This window comes from Manacus vitellinus, unplaced genomic scaffold (genome assembly GCF_001715985.3).
Source record: "Manacus vitellinus isolate BGI_N305 unplaced genomic scaffold, ASM171598v3 scaffold_19_pilon, whole genome shotgun sequence".
Classification (NCBI taxonomy): domain Eukaryota; kingdom Metazoa; phylum Chordata; class Aves; order Passeriformes; family Pipridae; genus Manacus; species Manacus vitellinus.
In genome coordinates, this window is record NW_021939395.1 from 9,012,703 (window position 1) to 9,022,262 (window position 9,560).

The 9,560-nt window shown below is 49.2% G+C and overlaps 2 protein-coding genes across 2 annotated transcripts in view; one reads left to right on the forward strand and one right to left on the reverse strand.

Moving 5' to 3' along the window:
- Positions 1–2: 2 nt before the first annotated feature.
- CUNHXorf56 (chromosome unknown CXorf56 homolog) lies at positions 3–2,818 on the forward strand (the record flags this gene model as incomplete). The annotated part of the gene is made up of 4 exons (XM_029959192.1): positions 3–161; positions 674–763; positions 911–1,003; positions 1,761–2,818. Coding segments are annotated over 4 exons (405 nt in total), but the record flags the coding sequence as incomplete, so codon positions are not given.
- Positions 2,819–7,837: 5,019 nt separating this feature from the next.
- The window catches only part of SLC25A5 (solute carrier family 25 member 5), a 2,968-nt gene continuing 1,245 nt past the window's right edge, over positions 7,838–9,560 (reverse strand). The window contains exons 2-4 of the mRNA XM_029959193.1: positions 9,085–9,557; positions 8,829–8,969; positions 7,838–8,227 (exon numbers count right to left, since the gene is read on the reverse strand). Coding sequence (XP_029815053.1) covers positions 8,070–8,227; positions 8,829–8,969; positions 9,085–9,557 — 772 coding nt within the window. The 3' untranslated portion in view covers positions 7,838–8,069. The remainder of the gene's footprint in view (positions 8,228–8,828; positions 8,970–9,084; positions 9,558–9,560) is intronic.

Consider the following 9,560-nt stretch of genomic DNA (forward strand, 5'->3'; position numbering starts at 1 on the left):
AGCTCCGTGTTTCTGTTTCCAGGTGTGGACTGCTGCTCTTTTATCAACACCAACAGAAGAATGCTCCTGTGACGTTCATTGTTGATGGTGCTGTGGTCAAATTTGGCCAGGGTTTTGGGAAAACAAACATATATACTCAGAAACAAGAACCTCCCAAAAAGGTAATCGGCTCTAGAGAATTAAAAAGGCTATCTTTGCTTTTCAAAACATGCTGTGTGTAAAATAACTTAATTGTTGGGGCAGGGGGGAGAAAAAACAGGACCTCTGAACAATATAGTGTCTTCTCCATGTCTTCCTAAAGTTTTCCTTTACAGAGGTCACTGCAGCTTGGAGTCTGAGCATTAAAGGAAAGCAAAATAAACTTCAAAATTTATACTGTGTCTGATGTTTAGGCTCAGTTACCAGAAAGTTTCCATTTGTAAGTAGGTCAGGTTGGTAGCCTGCACAGTGATTTTCAAAATCTGGCTCATCTATTTTATATCAGTGAATTTCCTTCTGGTAATGAATGACACCTCTAAGCCCAGAAATCACTGGGCATAATTCTCCTTTGCCACCCACAGAGTTCAGGTAATCTCGATGACTTAAGAAGCCTTAAAAACTTTGGAAGGGGGAAGCACTCCCTAGTGGTACAACTGTTACCAAGGTTTAACAAAATACTCTGTTTTTCACCCAGGTGATGATGACCAAACGGACGAAAGATATGGGCAAGTTCAGTTCTGTAACAGTCTCCACAATTGATGAAGAGGAGGAGGAGATCGAAGCGGTGAGTTTCGGGTGCCCTTGGTGGCACCCACATGTGAGCTGGGCACCTGTCTGGGACGTGGGGCAGAGCCAGCGCTCGTCTCACCACCTGGGTGAGGTGTTGTTACTCTGGGGTTTGCTGTTGCAAAGTGACGTGTGTGTGTTTCAGAGGGAGATTGCAGACTCCTATGCGCAGAATGCAAAAGTGATTGAGAAACAGCTGGAACGCAAAGGCATGAGCAAGAAAAGGCTACAGGAGTTGGTGAGTGTTTTCTTTGGTGTTCAACACAACTCCCTGAGATCTGTTTGTTTTGTACACAGAAACTATTTTGCAGATCAGACTGCAAGCATAGAGAGGTCCTGGTACAGTCACAGGTAACTTGTAGTTTTGTGAGGATGAGTTTTCCTTTACAGGTTTTATAGAAATATTCTTCTAGTCCTTCTAGAATTAAAATAGTACTCGATTACCTGTAGAGCTAACAAGAGCAGCCAGCTTGCAGGGAGGCTTTCTGCAACGTGTTGGACAAGGATCAAGGGAAGGGGACATAAGGCCATGGCTTTGCCAACCAGAACACCCCTAATACTGTGCTCTTGTGCCTGCCTGGCAGAGCAGGTTGTTGCCATGAGGTGTCAGGGCAAGGCAAGGCTCTTGTGGAGAACTTGCAGCTCAGCCCCTACTGAGGCACTTGAAGAATGGCAGGAACATCCCAGCTGATCTTACCTGCTGTGACAGGAGGGTGGTAGATGGGAGGGGGACGAAATGTGCAGCTTCCACTTGGGGATAGAAAGTATGAAATTGTCTCCTGAGTGGTTAGTTTTAGGATGTTTATGATTTTAAAGGTGGTCCTCGTTTTGTGCGTCAGGGAAGGAGGGAGTCAGCAAAGCAGTTGGGCTACTCCTGCCCCTGGGTTGGGAACTGGAAAGTTTGCAGTGGTCAGACAAGAGCAAACCTCACTGGAGCACTGAAGGGAAACATATGCAGACATTATTTCATTCTGTCTTAATTTTCCTTTATTCAGGCTGAGTTGGAAGCCAAGAAAGCCAAGATGAAGGGAACCCTGATTGATAACCAGTTCAAATGAAATGCTACATATTTGCTGAGTATTTGGAGACAGGAGAAGGGATCTGTTAATAGATCTGTTAACACAGCAGAAGTAACAGACAGTGTTCAAGGGTTGCACTGTGCTGCAGCCAGCCTGGAGGGTGAGAACCTCTCTGTCATAAGTGATACTCTGGTACCAATTTTAATAACTCCAACAGCACTGGAGACTTTGCTGAAACTGCAGTTCTCCACAGACCCAGTGTTATGAGCACGCTCTTCCAGGCAGAATATTTACTTTCGGGAAAATCTTTGCCAGGTGCCTTCCTGAGTTCACCTTTAGATACCTGTCTTTTTATTTTGATAGTGTAAGATTTCCTTGAATGTATTAGAACAACAGGTCAACTGTACAACAAAGACACCCTTACAAAAGTATGCTCTGTGCCTGTTACTCATTTTGTTATTTTAACTGTGTCCAAAACATGCGGCAGCCTGAGGGACATGCCATTCCAACACAGTCTAGAACAACTGGGATGCAAGGCTTGAGCATCATTCTGCTGCTCACCCTGACCTGCCAGAGGCAGCCAGCACAGGCTTGGCTGCAGCACTCCAGCCTCAGGTCCTGTGGAACAGTGTACAGAATTACACTGTCCCAATAGCTACTGCCCCATACAAGAACATGAAATCCAACCTTGTTTTAAATTAATGAAAACAAACTGCAACTATGAGTTCAAATATATAGTAAGAAGCTACTGATACAGTTGGTAATCATTTAAAGTAGAATACCACTGCATGTCTTAACTAAACCGTTCTAAAAAACAGTATTGGTTCTAGAGTTGTGAAATGTGGAGGAAAAATTGTTTTGAATGTTCTGACCACTAAGGACTTGATGAAGACAACATTACACATCGGTTTTAAAGTACCTTATTTGGAGAATAATATTTTGTATTTCTTGTTGATGTAATAGCAGTGCTCTGCAGCCCATGTGTTTGTTGCTCTACTTGAGATTAAATGCCATATTATGAATTTGAACTAAAATGCCTTTCCTAAGGTTTTCTTACTCTAGCAAGTATCATAAAATAATTTGAGCAAAGATGCTTCATCTCCCACAATTATTACGGAAAACTTCCTTTAATCAATAAAGATTTTCCATCTGGCTTTATAACCTTGACTGGGAAAACTCATCTCTGCTTTGCCTAAGGATCTATTCTTCCTTTCTTTGGGGAAACAAGGTGTAACAGAGGGAGTGAACTCTGTGCCAGAGTTGGCAGGCTGGGATGTGTCCATAGGTCCTGTGACAATTTAATGCCAGGCTGGGTAAGCAGGTGTTCAGGTTAACTCACAGTGCTGATCTTGTTCCCTGCTTATCACCTGTTAATCTGAAGCCTATTTCCAGAAGCTCTTCAGTTAAGCAATTACAGGGTGGTGTGCCATACTTGGGAAGGGCAGGAGGCGTATGTGGGTACATCTCTGGTACACAAATCCCTTTCCCCAGTGTGGTAACACAGTCCAGCCAGGCGAGGGCCTCACGGCTCCCCTGGGAGCGATCCAAGCCCCAAGTAACTGCAAGTTGGTCTCTCTAAAGATTGGGAAGTTTTTTCCCCAAGCACGTGTCAAAGACTGACATCCAAAAATTGGTTTTGCACCACATGAAGTCCACTGGGATGCAGACTCTGGGTCTCTAGTTGTCCAAGAATGAAGTACAGTCCTGCTTCAAGTGACACCAGCACACAAGCTGACTTGGGGATAGTGTGACTTACAGTCAGGGTTGAGGCTGGGAGTGACAAAAGGTTTCAGCTGAGGGTGGGCTGTGAAGGGGCTGTCAGGTGGGGTTAGGACCATCTGCAGTTTGGTGAGGCACAAAGAAAATATGGTGAGTGCCCAGCTCAGTACAAGTTGTCCAATGTAGCTGTTACCAAGTGCCACCCAGAGCCTTGAGGCACAGCACAGGCACTCCTCGATTTTGGAAGGCCAGTCCATACGCAGTCAGTGTTTGTCATTCTTGTCACTGGAGATCTGCCTAGTTTGGCTCAGGACTCGTGCATGGACCCAGTCAGAAAGGAGAGTACATCATTTGTTGCACCAGCAGTCCCTGAAGTGCTTTTGATACACTCTAGTTACAAACTCAATGCCTGAAACAACTCCAACACAGAGACTCTGACCCAATACATTATTATGTATTTCTTACTCTAACTAGATCTAATTCACAACGGGTTAAATCAAGTTGGGTTTCTCATTTCTAGATCTAAATGAATTAAAATATATTAGCTGACTGTAGCAACAGGAAGCAGGGGCACCTAGTTCAAACACTTGATTAAATGTCCTAACCAGCTGTTCTACAGCTGGTTTTTTTGTACCCTGGTAGAAAATGGGGGATCTGCAGCAGAGTTCAGACCAAAGCAAATCCAGATTTTGCATTACTGTAAAAGTCAACATTTGTTTTTATAAATCTGTTTGTTTAACTGAGCACCATATTGTACGTAAGAACCTGTCCAGATGCAGAGGTATCACAAAGCAAAGTAATGTGTGAAATAAAAGTAGAGGAGGGGATCTGTTCCAAAAGTAATGGCACACATGGCCAGACTTACCTTCCTGTGTTTCATGGCTTAGTCCAGACCAATAACCAGGCACCTTCACAAGATCCTAGTCTGATTTACTGTGTCAGAACAGCTCGGGGTGTAAAAATGCTGCCTTGTTCCCCATTACCTGTACAAAAACCCCCACACAATTTTTAAACACTGAAGAGAAGTGGTAATGCTGAATCAGACCTTGTCGGTGTTAATTGCAGCTGTACCTGGGGAGCAGCGTGATGTCCTCCCTGCCTGCCTCCTGAGGGGAAATATTTCTGGTCAGTTCTTACAGCTCTCCTTGGGCTGTGCTCTGTGTTTGTGCTATTTCACCTGCCAACTGGCATACAGATGGCTAATTCTGACTCCCTAGACTATTGCAATGAATATTGATAACTGCACACTAACAACGTGTATGACAAAGTGATCAGCTTGGGAGCAGCACTGACTGGTCAGCCTAAATCAAACTGGACTCAGCTTTTGCTGGTGTTCTAAAGAGCCCCACAGGTCCATGGGCCACTGCTACCTCCAGGCATTTGAAAGTATAAAAGGACAGACTTGTTTAAAAGGCTGCAGGGCTGGGCTCCAAGGGATGGAGGAGGAAGCATTGTAGCTCTCTCCACTGAAGAGTTCTTATGAACCTAGCTGGCCACAGTGTGCTGGTATTTTGGGTGGATTTCAAGGCACAGGTGGCCAATCTCCTTGTCAGCCAGAAAATTGCTGCCCTATCCCTGCAGCTAGGGCCGTAACTCCTGTCATCCCAGCAGGATCAGACAACAACCACCAACAAACCACTGGTGGGATGACACCTCCCACAACCTCTCTGATGCTGCCGGTCTTGGTGTGGGTCTTGGCAGCTCCTGAGTGCTCATTGCTCCCCAAACTGCTACCTCTCCAGCAGTTCCCTGTGACTCCCAGAGACACAGCTTGGAGTGACCCAAGGACCGCTGAAGGGGACAGTGGAGTGGATGAGCTGGCACTCCGCTGGTCTTTTACAAGGTGAGTCCTTGGGGTGGGATGCTCTCCACTGCACGACTCAGCACACACGAGGCAGCCCAGCCAGGGCAGACTGGTACACACTGAGCCATCCCAACTATCCAGCACCACTCGCCACCTGCCCCAGCCACTGACAAGTGTTTCATATGATCCCATGCACAGCCATGCTGTGTCAACACCTCGTAAGCCTGGGATTTACAGCTGCTGGGCGAGGGGGCGAGACAAAAGTGGTGTTAGAAGGCGTTTGTCCACCTGTCCCTGCCAGCAAAGGGGCTGATACACCAGGACATGGCTCCCGTGGAGGAAATCATGACATACGAGATGTTCGGCCCTCCCACAGGAGAATCACAGTTAAAAGGAAAATCCACCCTGTCCATGCTGTCCTCGGGGCAGCCCAGCCTGGTGGCCAAAATGCTGTGTTGGAGGGACTGCACTCAGTTTGTTGCTTTGCCACTGGATGGCTCCAATCCCTTTTCTTTGCCTCAGTTTCCCTGCAAGAAGAAAGCCCTTAATCCCTGTGTAGTGTGCTCCTGTGGCAGGCACCAGTAGCGGCTGAACCCCCCGACTTACATCCCCAGATAAAGCTGCTCCCAGGGAACTGCCAGGAGGGGGAAGTTAAAGCCCCAGGGGCCCAGTGCCATAAGGGCTGCCAGCCTGTGCTCCCTGGCATTGGATTGTAGGTAAAACCCATTGTGGGCTCTGTCCTGCATCTCCCATGTGCCAGAGCTAAAAAAAAAAAAAGCTGTGAAACGAGCTTGTTTCCCAAGTCCCCAGGGCATTCATTAACTATTGTGGGTAGCCACAACCCATTTCACTCAGTGCCAGTCCTGCACCCCAAGCCCAGTGCACAACGCTGTAGGTCTAAGGACTTGGGGGTCCCCCGGCTCAGCTCCTTTGCAGCCTGGCACAACAGCCCAGCTCAGCACCTTGGTCACCCATCACCATGTGCAGGAAGAAATGATGCACTTACCTCCTCGTGCTAATGGCCCAGCCACACATCCCCTGCGGAGGAAAGGACAGGAAGGGATGCCCCATGCTCAGCAACCAGCAGCATAAGAACAGCCCTTGAAATCCAGGAGAGCTTAGCAGCAGGAGGCAAAACCAGCCAAGAGCCCTCAATTAATTAGCTGCACTTCTGCAGCAGGAGAGGGTTCCCTGGTAAAGTTGCCCCACGGCAGAGCCCCCTGCCAGGCTGCTGCCTGCACCCTCAGCACTGCCCAGCTCATGGCACTGCTCCACATCTCACAGGGCAACTTTCAGCTGGTTTTGTTTCCCCAGAAGACAGTGGGGGGATCTCACACTGCAGCAGCCCAGGGCCAGCTGAAAAACATCAGCAAGGGCTGTTGGCTCAACACCATCTCCCATCAGGAATGCACATGCCCATTTATAGGGACCCTGGCAAGCCAACACCTGCAGCAGGATGGTGCTCCGCTCTCACGCCTGGTTGCCCTTAGATTTCAGCAAGAAAAACAACTCTAACCCTATGCAATACAAGGTCTTGCTTAGCTGCCTTGGGCAGTAGTTAAGATTAGTTTCAGTGATTGAGATCAACTGCTTTGAGCAGGCCTGGGCAGCCAGAAAGGAGCCAAGGCGTGGGGGAAGCGAGGAACCTCGCTGATCTGAAGGGCAGAAGACCAGGAGAACATCCCCTCACCACTCCACATCCCCTAGCAGAAACCAGGCAGTTTCACTGGGGTGGCTCACAGACCCACAGAGGTATCTGTGTAAAGGCCAAACCACCCACATTGCTCAGTCTAGCAGTGTTTTCTGCAAACTGCCCTGGCAGCATGAAGGAATTTTCCCCTTCCTCTGGAATTTGGAAGCTTAACTTCCAGGGGTAAGGGATGAGCCTGGAGATGCAGCTCCCTGCCTGGTAAGCAGAGCTGGCACAGAAGCTGTCTCAGTTCAGCTGTTCCATCCCCATAGCACACCACTCACCTCCTGTGAGGGCAAGGCTAGCCAGGGGCTCTACAGAACAGCAGCAATTACCTGCACTTGTGTTCTCTGGCTGGGTTTTAACATATCCAAGTAGGCAGCTCAGTTTCTAAGCCAGAGAACATGAGGCCAGCTCTGCTCCTCCAGACAGCATTTCTCCAGCCTCTCAGGCATTCAGTGCCATAGGGAGTGTTGTGCTTTGCAGATGGTTTAGGCACTTGGCACTTTCAAAACCAGGTTTCAGCAGCTTCAGGGGTAGACAGGCCAGAGGCAGGATTGTGGCACACAGTTAGTGCATCATCTCTGGTTACCGGTGTCTCAGGGAGATCAGCTGGGTCAGTCCTTCAGAGCTGCCAGTCCTCATTTCAGCCACACCACTGGCCTCCCTCTGGGGAGCAAACAGGGTCCTCTGCAGCCTGCGCTGTGTTTACCTGCTGTACTTCGCAGGTAGCAAGGCTTGCAGGATGCACATGGTTCATCCTCCTCCTTCTCTACAGTCACTGAGACCCCCACCCCCCTCGTGCTGCAGCTGCTGCAAGAACAAACATGAGATGAGGAATATTGGTTTCGGATTTTTATTTCTTTGTACTCTTTAAGCAGGAGTGACTGAAATAGAAACCATCATGAGTCCCATCAAGGGGAATAAAGACAGGGCAGGCTGTTGCCCCTGCCCCATGCCAACCTGTATAAACATCAGCCGTCACTGTTTAGTAACTAGATGGTTTTCAAACAAGTCCATGAACTCTCATAGACTACACAGAACAACATACCAGTTCACAACAGGAAACAACTTATGTGTACTTCTTGATTTCATCATACAAGACTAAGACAAAAGCACCACCCATTCCTCGGAGTACATTCGACCATGCACCTTTGAAAAACGCCTTGGAGCCCTCATCCCGGGCAATCTTCCTCCAGCAGTCAAGAGTGCCAGTGTACATTATGTCAGCTGCAGAAGACAGACAGCTTTAGCAACTGGATGCCCAAGACCCCCAATATCCAGGTCAGAAATGGCCTGATGTATCTGCCAGCTTCATAACCTCAAGTGCATCCCCCCATTTCTTGACTGACTTTCTCCAGTATTAGTGCACTGGAAGATAAGACTGCCCAGCAGATATGCTGCTGCCGCCTTACCCCTGGGAGACACTGGAAGGACTGGTTTGAGCAGAAGGCAGCAACTGTTTGCTTTGACACCAACACTTCCAGACCCAAAAGCTATTGCACAGGTAGCCAGGCTGTGCCTGCTATGAGGGTTGTCTGTTCTTGCCCCAGAGACACCAGTTTGCAACATCCTTGGGGAAGTTCTGCTGTTCCTCCCTACTGGCAGATAAAGGGGTTTGTGCAAGCCCCTTTATAGGTGTGCTGTGCAGGCCAACCCACCCATGCCCCTGCCTGTCACCTGCTTCTGCAGTCCCTCCCACACCTTTCTTACAGGACATGAGGATATCTACTCGGGTTGGTGAAAGCTAAGCCACCCTCACCTCAGCTCCAACACCAACTGTTGATTCAGGGATGCCCTATATTTCTTATACAATGAAGGGGAAACTTACCTCCTTTACGGCCAGACTGCATCATCATGCGACGACGAACCGTGTCAAAGGGGTAGGAGACCAAACCGGCGACAGCAGTGACGGTCTGAGCAATCATCCAGCTGACAACGATGTGGGTGTTCTTGGGGTCTGGGAGCATGCCTGCAGGAGAGAGGCTTTGATGAGCACGGCAGGTGAGCCACCAGCGCTGCTGAAACGCACTGCAGGCCTGCTGCAGAACAGCGTCTCCCTTTCAGTGCCATTTTGGTCAACCTACCCTTGGCGGTGTCGTAGATGCCAAAGTAGGCAGCTCTGTAGATGATAATGCCCTGGACAGAGACACTGAAGCCCTGGTACAGGCCCCTGAGGCCATCCGAGCGGAAGATTTTGACCAGGCAGTCACCGAGCCCGCTGAACTCCCGGTCGGCCCCGGCTTTACCCACATCCGCTGCCAGGCGGGTTCGGGCAAAGTCAAGGGGGTACACGAAGCAGAGGGAGGTCGCGCCGGCGGCACCTCCGGACGCCAGGTTACCGGCGAAGTACCGCCAGAACTGGGTCCGCTTGTCCACGCCGCCCAGGAAGATCTGCTTGTACTTATCCTTGAAGGCGAAGTTGAGGGCCTGGGTGGGGAAGTACCGGATCACATTGGCCAGGTTGCCGCGCCAGAAGGAGAGGACGCCCTGCTCCCGCGGGATGCGCACCACGCAGTCGATGATGCCCTTGTAGTGCTTGTCGGCCGAGATCTGCTTGCTG